Raw genomic sequence first — 17,347 nt, 5'->3', positions numbered from 1 at the left:
GCGGAAGGTGGTGAACACCCTGGACAAGTCGCCATCTCATCGCAGAACCAACACAGATAGACAACATTCACACTCACATTCACACACTAGGGCCAATTTAGTGTCGCCAATCAACTTATCCCCAGGTGCATGTTTTTGGAGGTGGGAGGAAGCCGGAGTACCCGGCGGGAACCCACGCAGTCACGGGGAGAACATGCAAACTCCAAACAGAAAGATCCCAAGCCCGGGATTGAACCCAGGACTACTAAGGACCTTCGTATGGTGAAGCAGACGCACTAACCCCTCTACCACCGTGCTGCCCTGACTGCTACCCTACCTTTTTGATTTGGCTTTTACCTAATATTTATTAAGGGGATTACTTCTATCTTATTAGTTACACTAGATTTGATTTAGTGTCATTTATATTTTCTGTATATATTTTTGCATCTTCATAATGTGTGCTTGTATTTTATACCTTATTCTTACGCATGGTGCTTGCTATTTTAATGTTTTTACTTTCCAGCTTGCCACAGTGAGAGTCCTCTGCATCATGGATTATTGGCCATTGCTGTGGGGGTGCTTTGTGTCAGCGTCTTGGTGGCCGTGGTCTGATGATCTTCTGGTGCAGATGGCCTCTGTGATAGTATTTCTTCACCAGGCTCCTTTGTACTCAGCCATGCATTCAACAGAATGTGTGTGTGTGTCCATGTATTTCTACCCTTCTTGGGACATCATCAAGGAAAAGTAATTTCCATATGAGGCCCGGTGAACAAGTTAGGACCAAAATCATGGTTCCAATACAGAAAACCATTGCATCCAATAGAGAGCCAAATACTAGAGTCCGTGAACATTGTTTCAAAGTCAGGATTTTTTGTTGATTTAATGTGCATACAAAAATAAACATTGACAGGTGCAAAGGCAGCAATATATGATAAAACAAAAGACATAGAAATACAATTCTAAAAAATAAAAATTGGATTCAATAACAATAATAGTGATTAAAACATGAAAAAACAACAAACACAAATAATTACAATAACTGTAGCTATGTATCATTATTATCATCACCCTCAAATCCATGAATAAAAAACAAAAACAGTCAGAGTAGCTTACACTTGCAATGCATCTCATAAGCATGACATCCACATTGTGACCATCAATCACCACAAAGAAGGAAAAGTCCTATTTTAGGTCCATGTAATAGTAACACTAATTCATAACATGGATGCTGTATTTCAAGATATGGCTCATTATCTAATCTAAATGCATTTTACCCAAACTGTTATCATTTCCATACCTTGTACTAGTAATTAAGAGTTGGACTATCAACATCTATCAATTGTATTATCATTTTTGTTATGATGTATATTGACAAAAATGCATGTTTAAGCGTTGGTGACACATTACTAAATGAATGCAGAACTCAAAAAATACAAGCTTGTGGAGTCAGTGAGATGTCTATATATTTAAAGAGGAATTGCACTTTTTTGGGAATTTTGCCTATCGTTCTCAAACATTATGAAAGACATGATGGATGTATTTTCTTTAATGCATTCTAACTCGTAAATAAAAGTCTGCTTACAGCACAGCCAATGGGAGGTCCTCAATTCCGCCCATAAAACCCAATAAAAGACCATTCAAAAAGTGCCAACATTTCTCCATTTACATTTAGTGACTTGAATATTAACCAAGTATTAGTGATGTTGTCATTATAATCGCTAACACGGACACACTATTTATAGCGGCGCCGTGATCACGAGCTTGAGTGCAAATGTTGGCAAGATCGACTGATCAGCTGCTTCCTCGTATCCTTGCATGTCAAACGTTATTGTAGATCACAAATCATGCCTCTCACCTGGATAGTACAAAAACGAGGACGTATTTTGACGAGTTGGTACACTTTGACAGCCAATTTAGACCTGGTAATAGCGAGAACGACACAAAAATGACTGGTTCCATTATTATTCATCTAAATGGGAATATATAAACATCCTAGCTGTTGGCATGCTAATGACAGCATACCTCGTACAGAGAGTAATCTATTATGTTTGTTGGCTCTCATTAAGTCTGCAGTGAGTAATAATCAGTGATGTTAAAAAAAGCGAACGTTGAGATGCGTTTTTGTAATTGACGCGCCGCAAAATGCTCAAAACACTTAAATATTAAATGTTATTATAAATGTGCCTGTTACTGCATCACATATATACCTACAGCATGTAAATAATACCTTTGTGTAGGTGTTTGTATGTTTTTTTAAAGGCTTTCATGGGCAGAATAGAGAGGCTCCCACAGTACATTGTAAATGGACTTTTGATTGCATTCATTTAATATTTAGAATAGAAAAAAAAATCCACCCATGTCTTTCATAATGATTGCGGACGATAAGCAAAATTCCCAAAAAGTGCAGTTCCCCTTCAAGAAAGCGATTGCTTCTGACTGCGCAAAATTTAACTATTTTCTTTTTTGGGATGTATTGCTGGTATCACGGGGTCACACACCTAAAAAGCCGACGTCTACCTCGTGACGCACACAAACACACGCAGGCACACGCACAAACACACGTCTTGCTCGGATCACCAATCAGTCCACATTTACGGCTGTGCAGGCAGTTAAAAATTATTATTTTGCCGAGTCCTGCATTAGACATTAAACAAAAATTATAAATATTTATGTAAAAAAAAAAGCATCAATTGATCAATTATTACACATAATATTAATCACACATTTTCTGTGCTAAAGTCATACTCTAAGATTGATAAAGACAAGAACAAAGGCTATTGTCATAAAAATCATCTTTATTCAAGTTTCTGAGCAATGGTTCATTTACTATTAAGCATGTTGACTAGTGCATGTGCGATGTGGAGATGAGTTGCATTTACTGCTTCAACCATTGTTGGATGTGTAAGAAAATTTGGTCTCGGGCAAGGGTTAGCTGCAGGAGATCCTCAGATCTGGCTGGGTACATGTTGGCACAATGGGCTGTCCCTACATACAAGACAAAAAAAAAACAGTCATTTCCTTTTCTTTAGCAAGGTTGTGGCATAATATGCTGGCGTGTTTGGTGCATGCGGCCATGAAGGTGATGGGAAAAATCAGACCTTGCAGTCCATTTATAAACAAACTGTTCTTAGGCAAGCGCAGAAGATTGTGACTGAGCCATCACATACTTTTCATTTAGAACACAGGTGTCAAACTAAAGATCTGGCCCATGGATTAATTATATGCTTCAATAAAGTACTTTATCATTCTATCTATGGTACCATTGGTGGTACCATTTTTCCATTGGCAGTAATACACTGTAAAAACAGCAACTATAGATTTTACCGTAAAAAAAACAGTAGTATCGTTTTTTTGTTTACAGTAATACACTAAAGTTAAGGTAAATGTCCCAATGATAGTCACACACACACTAATTATCCTCTGCATTTGACTCATCTCCATGTTCACCCCGTGGGAAGTGAGAGGAGCAGTGAGCAGCAGCAGTGGCCATGCTCGGGATCCAAAAACAACAATCGTAGATTTTATGGTAAAAAAAATCTGTCAGCTCCATTGCTAGAATTTTAACCACTTAACCGCTTTTGACCACACGGGAAATATTCACTTTTAACACACCTCACACCACAAGACCATCTTATAAGACATAAGCTAATGGGGCGCTTGTAGTCTTTGGTCTAAAAGGGGAAAATTTGGGACTGAAACCGCCTGATTGCCTTCATGTGTGTTGTTTAGGCAGGTTGCAGAAGTAAGCAGGGTCGACTTAAAAAGTTGAATGCTGCAACAGGACATCAGAAAATCCTGGCCTCTTCACTATGATGAGATTTTACACAAACCACATTTTTCCTCACCTTCGATGAAAACAGCCGGCAGCTCATCCCTGATGTCCCGAGTGATCCCCAGTGCGTGCCAGGGGTCAATTGACCCATTGGGGAAGACTATTCTGGCGGTGCGGATGTCATAGCTCCCGTAATACTCATTGGTTTCAGCCACAGCCTCCGCAAGCTGCTCTGCGCTGATATTGTAAAAGTCTTTACACTGTTTCACGTGATACCTGAGGACGAGAAAATTACTTATCTCCATCGCGTTCTGGGTCTGAAATACAAGCTGGAACATGCATTTTATGGAGTTGTTTACTCACTCCAGAGGGAAGCCGGCGAATGGTTGGTTAGGTGAATCAGTGCTTTGGTAAAATCCAAATTCAGAGCAGGTCTGGTAGACCCACTGTCTCCCTGGCGACACACACAGTTTACTCACAGCTGGCATTATTCACTTGATGGATGGAAACGCAACACAACAGAGTAGAGAAGGTAAGACTGAAAAAAACACATTGAGGGGTAAAAAGGAAAGGGACATTAGCAAGTCCACTTCCCGTTGTGACGATCCCATTGGCCTCCCTACCTCTAGAGGTTTTTTTTTTTTTGTCTGTTGTTTTTTGAGTTATTTCACATTTTTAAAAATGAAGTATAAACAAACAATACATCTTTTTTAAACCCTTTTTGGTCCCCAGAGGGCTAACATACCTGCAAATAATCAGTGTTTTCGATGTATTCATTTGTGATGGCCTGCCACAATTACATTTGGACACTACAGAAAGATTTAGCGTCACTTTTCAAAACATTTTTTTTTAGATTCGGCATTTTCGCCCTTGCTCACGAACATATAGACATACACACATACAACAGCTGACTTGGTCCTGCATTATAAAGCATCCGCTCATCATCGAGTGATATATAAGAAGGAAACACTAATGAATGTTTTTTCAATCACCTGTGAAGCGGTGTAAAAGTGGGGTCGGGGTGACAGCATAAGGGGGCTTTTGTAGAGTTTGAAGATGTATTTCTCCTGCCATTTAAATATGCAATTTAAAAAAGATAGACATATCCAAAATGGATTAACTCGCTGAAATATAAGGACAATATAACAAACATCCATAAACATGGATGCATATGCAAAAGTGCAATATATTTATCTGTACAGTAATCTATCTATTTATATCTGCACCTTATTGCTCTTTTATACTGCACTACCATGAGCTAATGCAACAACATTTTGTTCTTATCTGTACTGCAAAGTTCAAATTTGAATGACAATAAAAGGAAGTCCAAGCCTATAGTAGGAAGGAGATTCATATGGCCCTGTTCGTCACGGTTTAACTGACACATGAAATGTAACGCATTTGGGGGCTGCACTATATACAGAATGTTGAATATCCTAAAACGTGTTTTATGGCAATTCCAATTTTGACCACAGCATCAGTTGCTATGTAGAGTGGCGCTTTCCATCATTTTCAGCAGACTGCATTGCAAAATGGTTAACTCCCCTCTTCCTCTCATGCTAGAGTCACCTCGGAATGAAACCATATAAATCTATTTTCTACCAGTAATGTTATTAATATAAAATTAATTTAGCAGTGAACTTTCTAAAATAAGGTTGCTTGAATCAAAGTAGGAATGTCTAAGACTACACCTAATAAAGCTCCTTCAATAAATATGATTTCTATTATCCGCTGTTATACATGAAAAAGCTAATCTCTACTTTATACAAGGAAAGAAACATTTGGCCGATTTATAATCACATAGAAGTGAACAATGACAGGTTATATGATAATTCAAATTCATATTCCAGCCACTTTATATGGAATTTGTTGGCTTTTTGGGGGAAAAAAATAAAAAATAAACAAAGGTTTTATTTTCATCAAAACAAACCAAATTATTTTCTTAATTTCGTTTTAATAAGTCAAAAACCTAATTAAGGTGTTTAAATGGGTTTTAAAAAGCTGGTTTCAACCAAATGTATGCAATAATAATTTTTTTAGTGCATGCAAACACAGTACATGCGACGTATGGTTTAGGGTCAGATGAGATGGGGAGGACCAGAATTTGGTGCTGCGCCCCTGCATCTGTGCATGTTAGAAGATAAACAAATGAGCGCTTCCCATTGTACGAAATGAAACAAACACGTGTAATGCAGTAGTTTCATGTTTTAACGGTTTAAAAACATGACATAATGTCCCATATGTCTCCACCTTATGACACAAAACAAACTAAGTAGGTTAGTTTTACCTGTCCACATATTTGCCTCATGGCCACATATGCAAATGAATAATGACATCACAGTTTCCCACAGAACTGCAATCTATTTGAGGTAGAGGGTGGGTGGTGGTATCAATATGACACCATCATGTAATTTGCAAAATTGGCTATGACGCATGTAAAAGGCCAAAAATAAAAAACAAATATTTGTGTCGTCAGTATCACATAATAATATCTTTTTGCTCGATTTTCCACCTTTTGCTGGGTTTTATTTTTTTTGTTTAATTTACAATGTAACACATTCCCATAAAAATTAGCTGCTGACGGGGACACACTTTGAAAACTTGTTATTTATTTATGTATATATGCCCTCTTTGAATATTGGAATTCAGTTTGTCAGTTAGGTAAGTAATAATTTAAATTTCTTCTTTTTTATTATTAGTCTCCGCAATGAAGTTACTGTATAACTAAGCACACAACAGTAAAGTGCATTAATGTACACATAAAGTACACATTCATTTTAGATTTGTGTTAAATTGACAATATTGGTATGAACTGATAAAAGCCATACATGACAATGGTTGGCACTTATGCCGCTAGCTTAATGCTAACATACTATGGAAGATCCCATTGACAGGCTAACAAAATTTAGCAATGGGATCATTTTAAACTTATACAAATGTTAACAAATTAGATTTTAATGGGCCACCAAAAACAATTGAATGTATGGGAAACACTGGACGCCATGTGGTTTAGAAATCACTGCAGCATTCGACCATGACGACCTAATTTGCCAGAATTCGCTGTTAAATACAGAATATCACAAAAAATATTATTAAAGTCACTGAATTGGTGTCATTGTGGGGGAAAGGAACAATTGTTTGGAAAATTATTGTAGTCGCAACCTGAGAGGCTTTCTCTTTTTTTTTTTTAACAGCTTCACAATAACAGAACTGTGTGCAAATTCCGGTGTGATTCCATCCATCCATTTTCTACCGCTTATTCCCTTTCGGGGTCGCGGGGGGTGCTGGCGCCTATCTCAGCTACAATCGGGCGGATTGTGCTAACAAAATAAAGGTATTAAAAAGTACCTTACAGAAGGAACACTTATTGATACATTTACAAAATTATTATATTTTGACTTAAAGTACTGGTCTAAATTTTCCAAAGATGTATTTGAAAAATGGTAAAATGGGTTATACTGTACTTGTATAGCGCTTTTCTACTTTTATGATACTCAGTACACTTTGACACTATTTCCACATTTACACACACATGGCCATGCAAGGCCCTAACCAAGAGGCAAGTGTATTGCTCAAGGACACAATGGACATGAATAGGATGGCGGAGGCCGGAAATCAAACCTTTAGGTTGCTGGCATGGCCGTGCTATCCAATCGAGCCACATTGTATTGCACCAATAAATCTGAGGATTTTTTGCATTAAGGCAACAGACATTTTATTAGATTTAATGTATAACACAAAAAGGACATATTCCTTGGTGGTAAAATATATACTATATAAAAGTATAAAAAGGTAAAAAACAGAATTCAAAAAATTATTTACGGAAAAAAATAATTTTATTGTTTTTTATATTGCAATTGTTGTTTGAGTTTATTGTCATTAGTATAAATATTATTTTACTGGTGTTTGCTACTAATTTATGTTCATATTGAAAGTTGCATTTTGGTGGCACAAAAAACATACTTATGTTTTAAAATGAATGAATAATTGTGGAATTAATCATGATTACAATATCGTTAAAAATAATCATGATTATTATTTTTTCCATAATCGGCCGCCCCCCATTATTTTAGTAGCTTTGGAAAATGTTACCGTGACATCATTTAGTCAGTGTCGCTGTCAACAAAAACATGACACCTCACTAATGACCTAAGAATATAAAAGGTCAATATAAATAGTCGTTCAAATTACAGGTTAGGTTTTTTTATTTTACAGCAGCAAAAAAAGGAAGCCTGTGTTTACAGGCATGCTAATACTGTTTTCCATGGGACAGAGAGGCTCATACTCACCTCCCGATGCGGCCGGCCCATCCCAGGATGTATTAGTCATGTCTCTCAGGTTGTTGTTGAAGCTAGCATCCAGACATTTCATTGAGAATGTGTCCATCATCAGACGGGCCACAGCAGCATATCGGGCATATGGCTCTCCAAGTGACGTATCTGCCATCACCTCACACAGTACCTTGATTGTTATGTTGGTGCCCTGAACACCCTATTGGAACAAATAACATTTAAAAAACTATATTGTATCACAAAATAAAACGTTTCTATATACACACAGTGCACAGGATGGAGGACTGGCTGGTCAATATTGTATACACAGCGGTGGGAAAAAATATCTGATCCCTTGCTGATTTTGTAAATTCACCTCCTTCCAAAGTCATAAACACTCTGGAATATTTACGATATGTTTAGCGCAGGTGAAAGACAGAATGTAAAAAAAAAAAAAAAAAAGGACATGAATAAATAATAATTTAGTTCCTCTTTAATGGAATGATGAGGATGATAACTATTTAATCCCCTACCAACCAGTGTGAGTTCTGACTGCAGTAGCTATGGACACAAAACAGTAGGAACGTGTGGATCGATCGACCCCTGATCGACTACCGGAGATTGATGCCTTTTAATGCCGAGCACAAATGCTGATACCCTTTGGTTGAAAGCGTGTCTCCATACACAGTGTGGAGCCGCTTCCCTCAGTAAGAAGTGGATTCATATTCATTGTCAAGGTTTACCTGACACATGAAACGTGACAAAATTAGGGCGTGCACTAACCACTTTAGCCGCCAGATGGCAGTAGAATGTTGAATATCTTACAATGTGTTTGGTGGAAATTCCAACTTTGACCACAGCATCAGTTTTCTATGTAGAGTGCCGCTTTCCACTATTTTCAACAGACTGCATTGAAAAGATCCACCCAGGAATGGCCATATGAATCCTTTCCCTACTGTAATAAATTCACTTCCTTTACAGCAAATAACTTGTATGTTTCAGCATCTTAAATATAGTTAGTTCCTTTCTGGATTTTGTTGCTGGCTCTATTAAAACAAAAATCCAACCATAGAAAACATAGAAGCTGTTTTTCTAAGAGCTGCAGGTGTCCAAATCAATATTTGTTTATTTGAACTGAATTTAGATTTTTTTTTATTTCCTGTCGGCACCATTCACTATAAAACCTCTATGTACATAACTCTAAAACCCCCTCTAAAGTTTGTGATGTATATTTGCAAATTTTATTCACTGGCTGCAGCATTCTGCACTTAACCAACCAAACAAAAACAATTGAATAACTCAACAAAACTAATATTATAAATGGGCACCAATAAATCTGTTGAAAGTCGATACATTTTCTCATGTCATTTAAAATCAGGATGGAACCATTTTGAATGCAACTGCACATGCCAAGAAAGACTAATTGTATAATTTTATGTTTAATCTGTATTTAAAAACTACATTTCCAACAGATTTGGTCTGCTTTACACTAATTATAATTAGGTACAGTTAGTAGTATCATTTTAAAATAGTTTTTTTGTTTTCACATCAACTCCTTGGAAGTCCCCGTTGGTTAAAGGAAAAAAACTATCTTTATGTTTTCATTTTTTCAACAGTCCTATGTCACAATGTGCCCATTGTGGCCAACCTCAAACCCCCTGTTGTCTTCATTATACTGGACCACATCCATGAAGTTGCCAGCCAGCATTTCCAGGAAGTAGGCAGAGTCTGTTTCCGTCTCAATCTGCAGTTTGGAACATAAACTGGATGGAAAAAGCAGAAGTACAGAACAAGGAAGGCATGAGGGAACACTAACCCAAAACAAAATAATACATTTATTAACACACCTACAACGCAAAATGAAGAGATCCTTTTTTAACATAATAAAGATTTTAAATAGCTTCACTTACACTTAAAATTATTTTTAAAAGGTGTACTGCACTTGCACTTTCGTTCATAACCCCTACATGTGTCTGTTTTTCTTGTATTTTAAATAGGAAAAAACAGCTAGTACAAGACGTCTAACTACATAGCTGATGGAGTTCCTGTTATCCGCCAACAAAGCCTTTTAAAAAAACAATACTCCATTTTCATGCCGTGACCAGAGGTGGGTAGTGTAGCCAGAAATTGTACTCAAGTAAAAGTATTGTTACTTTAGAGATTTATTACTCAAGTAAAAGTAAGGAGTAGTCACCCAAATATTTACTTGAGTAAAAGTAAAAAGTATGTTGTGAAAAAACTACTCAAGTACTGAGTAACTGATGAGTAACCTGTTCGTTTAATGATGACGGCAACAAACAATGCACAAAAACATAAGAATAGCAACGAACAAATTTAGAGCCAGGAATAAATGGGTTGTACTTGTATAGCGCTTTTCTACCTTCAAGGTACTCAAAGCGCTTTGAATATCTCTTAAGCAACTAAAACAATAATATATCAGAATCAGAATTTAAAAATACTTTAATAATCCCCGATGGGAAAAATATATTATTTTAAAAATGTCATTTATAATATAATATTATATTAAAATATATTAAGTAATAATACATTACAATAAAAACAATTAAGGCAATTTGAGCCACAATAACGTAACAGCACCATAGGCTCAGTAGGCAGAGATATACAAAGGAAAATAACAAGTTAGCCTTTACACAAATCATAAACTCTGATAGTTGTGGGCTGCACCTGGGAACACGTGCATTTCTGATTGGTATTTCTACGCATGCGTGAGTGTGTGTGTGTCTCTGTCTGTCTATGAGGCTGCAGTACGTTAATAAATTATACCCAAACTACGTACATTTGAAAGTGATTCATAGCAGGGAAGATAACATTAGCCCGCGGTGACAGCCAAAATATCTACTAGCATTACTTACCGCGAAGTGCTTCCTTAAATCTGACGTTGAGTTCATGTAAGCTGAAATGTCCACTTGTTTGGGGAGACACATTTGACAACGCCTTACATAACTGTTTATTGGTTGTCTGAAGCGTGAACATCGATTTTAGGTGAGGCCAGGGGTGTTTGCGTTCGTTGTTGTCTCTTGTTGTTTGACGCTTAAACTTTTTGGGCAGTTAATCATGTGACCGCCTGGCTCTGTTTGATTGGTGAAACGGACTCTAACGTCACCAGTGACTGCATTTGATTGGTGAAACGCAGGCACGCAATAGATCCTACTTTGAAGGTATGTCAGACAAACCAAAACAAAAAAAACGTGGATTGATAGATCGATAAAAATCAGTAGCGAGTAGCAAGCTGAAAGTAGATAAATGGAGCGGAGTAAAAGTAGTGTTTCTTCTCTATAAAAATACTCAGGTAAAAGTAAAAGTATGTTGCATTAAAACTACTCTTAGAAGTACAATTCATCCCAAAAGTTACTCAAGTAGATTTAACGGAATAAATGTAGTGCGTTACTACCCACCTCTGGCCGTGACCTGCATATTAACCAAGTAACGTATTTATCGGACTTTAAGATGCACTTAAAATCTTTTCATTTTCTCAAAAATCGATAGTGCGCCTTATAACACGGTGCGCCTGATGTACGTGACTTCAAAACAAATTATATTTGGTACATGGTGTAACAATAACTGTGACCAGTAGAGGGCAGTCACGAGAGATAGATATAGGTTGACACTTGTTCAATAAATGACGCTAGCAAGTACCCATAAGCAAGCAACACCAAAACGTTGATGTTTCGTTGAGAATACAGAACAGGGGTCGGCAACCCAAAATGTTGAAAAAGCCATATTGGACCAAAAATACAAAAACAGATCTGTCTGGAGCCGCAAAACATATTTAAAAGTTATATTACAAACAGTGTGTCATGAGATATAAATTGAATTAAGAGGATCTAAAGGAAACTAAATGAGCTCAAATATAGCTACAAATGAGGCATAATGATGCAATGTGTACATATAGCTAGCCTAAATAGCATGTTAGCATCGATTAGCTTGCAGTCATGCAGAGACCAAATATGCCCGAGAAGAGTTCCACACAAGTCAATAACATCAACAAAACTCACCTTTGTGCATTCACGCACAACATTAAAAGTTTTGTTGACAAAATGAGACAGAAAAAGAAGTGGCATAAAACACGTCCAAGAAAGTCGGAGAAAGATATACATGTAAACAAACCACGGTGAGTTCAAAGACTGCCAAAATTAGTAGGACAAAACGGCACTCGCCAAATACTTGACCTAGTGAAGCATGTTTAGTACAAACAGTGTGCTTTATAACAATTAAGGAGGTTTGTGTCATGTTTGTCCTCCTACAGAAACCATATTAAAACAAAAAATATATTTTTTCCCTTCATCTTTTTCCATTTTTCATACATTTTTGAAAAAGGTCCAGAGAGCCACTAGGGCGGCGCTAAAGAGCCGCATGCGGCTTTAGAGCCGCAGGTTGCCGACCCCCGATATACAACATTACACACAATACTCCAAAATCTGTCAAAATTATTTAATACGACTTTGGTAAGCTATAAAACCGCACCGCTTGATGGATTGTTGGTGCATTACGGATACCGTAGTCAGAGGTACAATGCCTGTTATCTGGCGTTTTGTTTCGCAATATTACGCAAAACCAACTTTCCTTACCTATTAGTACCTGCTGATGTGTATTTGGGATCTACATAAGTCCCTAAAATGTGCGTGCATCCACCATTGTAGTTCACACTGTAGTTAATAAGCTCCTTTTTTGTCTATCCTCTTGTTGTGGGGCATTCATCCTCCGCTGTTGCCATTTCAAATATAAAGTAACATACAGTTCTAACTTATATCTGTCAGTAGACTCACTATGGAAGTGCTAAAAACTACCGGTACAAAAAAGATGACGGGGACAAGACGCTGCAAAGTGGAGCAACGAAAACAAGACCGCCCACACAACGGCGCATCCTGAAGAAACAATCAGAAAGCGGCTTGAAAACAGTCTGTAAAACATAATCCATGCAACATTTTGACCAAAGAACCACCATTACATGTTTTCCAGGCCAAAAAAAAAAAATCGTAACATGGCCCTCTTTAATGCATCTTATAATCCGTTGCGCCTTTTGTATGAAAATAGACCTGAATGAACCCGTTCATCGGCAGTGCGCCTTATAATTTCAGTTTCCCTATGGTCAGAAAGTTACTCCATCCATCCATTTTCTACGGCTTTTTGTCCCTCTAGTGGGTGCGGGTGTGCTGGAATCTATTCCAGCTGCACTCGGGCGGAAGGCGGCGTACACCCTGGACAAGTTGCAACGTCATTACAGGGCCAACACAGTATTAGCAAAATTGTTATTATAAGAGCTAACGCAGAGGAACTACTTTTAGTAACAATGCGCCTTGATCAAGTATCAGTCAGGTTGCATGCAAAAAGCAGCCTTTTGCATAATATGATCAAACCGCAATATACAATACAAAGTGGTACCTCAACTTAAGAATGGCTCACCTTAAGAGTGTTTTGAGATAAGAGCTGTCTCTCTAATTGTTACGCTTTAAGTTACAAGGAAATATTTGAGTTACTAGCATGCTTGCCATTACTTAGTATGGATTGCGCAGTGAACCCCATACGATCTGACTAACACATCCAGTCTTACACCAAACATTAGGTTATAGCTACAAATGGAAATAATTTTATTTTCCAAACATTGGAAGGAAGAATGTAAGTGTGTAGGACAGTGCTGTGAAGAAGAAGCAGATATTAGTCATTGAATTAAATCAAAAAGATGACCGAGCATGTAGTTTCCTTGGTGAAGGAGCTTGAGTCCGTCTGCGCCATACTGAAGCAGAATGATACTAATGCTACACAAGAATGTTAAAATAATATCCAAACGGTGGACAAAGTGGGGGTTTGGAACGTCGTAAGCAAGAAATGAATGTTGGTAAGTTGTTCCCTCATAAACCATCTCCTAGAAAATATATTTGAAGCCAGCAAAGATAAACAACTGTAAGGATTTTTAAAAAAATATTTGCTTGAAACAGTAGATGTTTCTGCACAATTATTTGCACTTAGAAATACATTTTTGTAGTAATTAATATGATTAAAACATTTGAGCATTATATGTGTCTTCAGTTACATGTTTATTCTAAACATTCCTGACACTTCATTTTACAAATTATGGCATTTTTTGTATTTCGGAAATGTACCACAGCAATATTGTAACGTGGCCTTAACACTTTGATGATATCGTACAGTGAGATTTTGACACCCTACCAGTGTTTGATTTTTCATACTGATTGATGCAATTAAATTACTTTTTTAACATATTGTATACATATATTGATGAACTATAATGTTAATTCATGTAACATTAACTTGTAGTTTTATTTATTTTTTTTAAGTGTTTTTAATGTTTTTGAACAGTTTTGTAATATATGATGTTTTGTGTGGAGCTCCAGTAAGACTAGCTGACTGCCATGGCATCATCTAACGGGGGATCTTTTTAAAAAAACAAATAAACAAAACCAACTAAGCTGGTAAGTTGAAGTAATACGGTAATGTATTGATGTTTTACTTGTTTTATTTATACTGTAAATTAAGAAAACTGTGCATGACTTTAACTAATGTTTTATATGTTTTTAATTTAGATCCATCTATCCTGGTTAACTTAAAATGTGCCCGAATATCACCGTCCATAAAAGTGTAGGACAAAAAGAGTGATGATACTATACCTGAAATCTGTGGTGATGTTCTGGTAGTTCTTTGGGTCTTTGAGTCGCTCTATTAGGCTATCCGAAGCCGTTTTCACTAGTAGAGGACAGTCTGCATTCTCTGAGGCCAGCGAACGCCACACAACCTCCAAATACTCTAAAAAGAAAACCACAAAAATAAAGATCAAACAAGACTATAATACCAGACAAAAAAAGCACAAATTCATCCATAGATGTCAGTACAAGGGAAGAATATTTACAAATTCTATGGTTAAAAAAATAATAATGGTTCCAAATTGTATGAACCATGATGGTTGTCAGACTGATTGAATGTGTGTGTTTCCTTCTACCTGGGAAGTTGACCGTGGCGTGAAGAGGAGCACTGCTGGCAACGGAGGCGTGCACCAGATGAGGATACTTCAGCCTGAACCATGCTGCTAAAGAACCCGGATACGATCCTCCAAATGCCACCCACTTCCTGTTGAGCAGTCCTCGGCTCTCAGCAATGGCAGTGCGAAAGTGGGCCAGGTCGGCCAAAGCTTGACGACTACTGAGGAACCTCAAGTTCTCAGTGCTCAGGTCACTAAATAGAGAGATGACGTAATTGTTTTAGATGTGCAGCTGTACATAGAAATACTGAAATTGTGCTCATTTGAATGCATGGCTGGTGGCACATTGGCTACATTTTTTTGTCATTTAATTAGACAAAACACAATACAAAAACAAATAGCTTCAGCATCTGAATGTATGAGAAAAATATACAAATGTTGATTTGCACACCACTAAATAGGACCAAATAATAAAAACGTACGCTGTTGGGTGGCTCTTTCCGTAGAAGCGATGCTCCAACATAAAGCAAATGGCGCCCAGTTTCTCTGCATAAGTAAGCCAGGTTGCATGCTGCATCCACGCTGGATTGGCTGGACCTTCCCCACCAATCATAAGAAACACCGGGCCACCTGGCTTGTAGAAGGCATCGTTCACAAAGTACCTCTGACAGGGGAATAAAAAAAAATTATCTTTTATTTTTGTTTTAAATAATTAGAAAAAATGTGTTGCAAAACGTTCGCCCTGCGTAGAAAAATTTTCATAACATTGTGGAACATATTTTGCCTACGGGTGATCTATGATGATTTTCCTCTTTTTTGACTTATAAAAGTTGTTACAATGTTGGATGCTCAAGGTAAACAACGTCAAAGCATCAAGGTTTCATGCATTTATGCTTAAGCTTGCACGCAATTTTAGTTGCCTCTGAACGCTGTGTTTTGCAGTCTTTTAAGCAGTGGGCCATTTGTGATGTCCCAGATTGACGGACGTACTTATGTAGGAATTCTACAAACCCCGTTTCCATATGAGTTGGGAAATTGTGTTAAATGTAAATATAAACGGAATACAATGATTTGCAAATCCCTTTTCAACTCATATTCAATTGAATTCACTACAAAGACAAGATATTTGATGTTCAAACTCATAAACTTTATTTTTTTTTGCAAATAATAATTAACTTACAATTTCATGGCTGCAACACGTGCCAAAAGTAGTTGGAAAAGGACATGTTCACCACTGTGTAACATCACCTTTTCTTTTAACAACACTCAATAAACGTTTGGGAACTGAGGAAACTAATTGTTGAAGCTTTGAAAGTGGAATTCATTCCCATTCTTGTTTATGTAGAGCTTCAGTCGTTTAACAGTCCCGGGTCTCCGCTGTCGTATTTTACGCTTCATAATGCGCCACACATTTTCGATGGGAGACAGGTCTGGACTGCAGGCGGGCCAGGAAAGGGGCCCGCACACTTTTTTTACGAAGCCACGCTGTTGTAACACTTGTCTTGCTGAAATAAGCAGGGGCGTCCATGATAACGTTGCTTGGATGACAACTTATGTTGTTCCAAAACCTGTATGGAACTTTCAGCATTAATGGTGCCTTCACAGATGTGTAAGTTACCCATGCCTTGGGCACTAATACACCCCCATACCATCACAGATGCTGGCTTTTGAACTTTGCGCCTATAACAATTCAAATGGTTATTTTCCTCTTTGTTCTGGAGGACACCACGTTCTCTGTTTCAAAATACAATTTGAAATGTGGACTCGTCAGACCACAGAACACTTTTCCACTTTGCATCAGTCCATCTTATGTGAGCCCGGGCCCAACCAAGCCGGCGGCGTTTCAGGATATTGTTGATAAATGGGTTTGGCTTTGCATAGCAGAGTTTTAACTTGCACTTACAGATGTAGCAACCAACTGTAGTTACTGACAGGGGTTTTATGACGTGTACCTGAGCCCATGTGGTGATATCCTTTACACACTGATGCCAGTTTTTTGAAGCAGTACCGCCTGAGGGATCAAAAGTCTGTAATATCATTGCTTACGTGCAGTGATTTCTCCAGATTCTCTGAACTTTTTGATGATTTTACGGACCGTTGATAGTAAAATCCCTAAATTCCTTGCAATAGCTCGTTGGGAAATGTTTTTCTAAAATTATTCGACAATTTGCTTACAAAGAGTGACCCTCACCCCATCCTTGTTTGTGAATTACTTAGCATTTCATGTAAGCTGCTTTTATACCCAATCATGGCACTCAACTGTTCCCAATTAGCCTGCACACATGTGGGATGTCCCAAATAAGTGTTTGATGAGCATTCCTCAACTTTATCGGTATTTATTGCCAGCTTTCCCAACTTCTTTGTCACGTG

General features: G+C 37.5%; 1 protein-coding gene across 1 annotated transcript in view; it reads right to left on the bottom strand.

The window, feature by feature from the left end:
* Nucleotides 1-2,756: 2,756 nt before the first annotated feature.
* The window catches only part of prss59 (serine protease 59, putative), an 18,335-nt gene continuing 3,744 nt past the window's right edge, over nucleotides 2,757-17,347 (bottom strand). Inside the window, exons 2-9 of the mRNA XM_061918849.1 lie at nucleotides 15,460-15,641; nucleotides 14,999-15,231; nucleotides 14,670-14,805; nucleotides 9,671-9,785; nucleotides 8,041-8,242; nucleotides 4,115-4,205; nucleotides 3,825-4,027; nucleotides 2,757-2,964 (exon numbers count right to left, since the gene is read on the bottom strand). Coding sequence (XP_061774833.1) covers nucleotides 2,855-2,964; nucleotides 3,825-4,027; nucleotides 4,115-4,205; nucleotides 8,041-8,242; nucleotides 9,671-9,785; nucleotides 14,670-14,805; nucleotides 14,999-15,231; nucleotides 15,460-15,641 — 1,272 coding nt within the window. The 3' untranslated portion in view covers nucleotides 2,757-2,854. The remainder of the gene's footprint in view (nucleotides 2,965-3,824; nucleotides 4,028-4,114; nucleotides 4,206-8,040; nucleotides 8,243-9,670; nucleotides 9,786-14,669; nucleotides 14,806-14,998; nucleotides 15,232-15,459; nucleotides 15,642-17,347) is intronic.

Source organism: Nerophis ophidion, linkage group LG13, assembly GCF_033978795.1.
Source record: "Nerophis ophidion isolate RoL-2023_Sa linkage group LG13, RoL_Noph_v1.0, whole genome shotgun sequence".
Lineage (NCBI taxonomy): Eukaryota > Metazoa > Chordata > Actinopteri > Syngnathiformes > Syngnathidae > Nerophis > Nerophis ophidion.
Note: the sequence above shows the minus strand (reverse complement) of the source record. Positions and strands in the feature narration are given on the sequence as shown.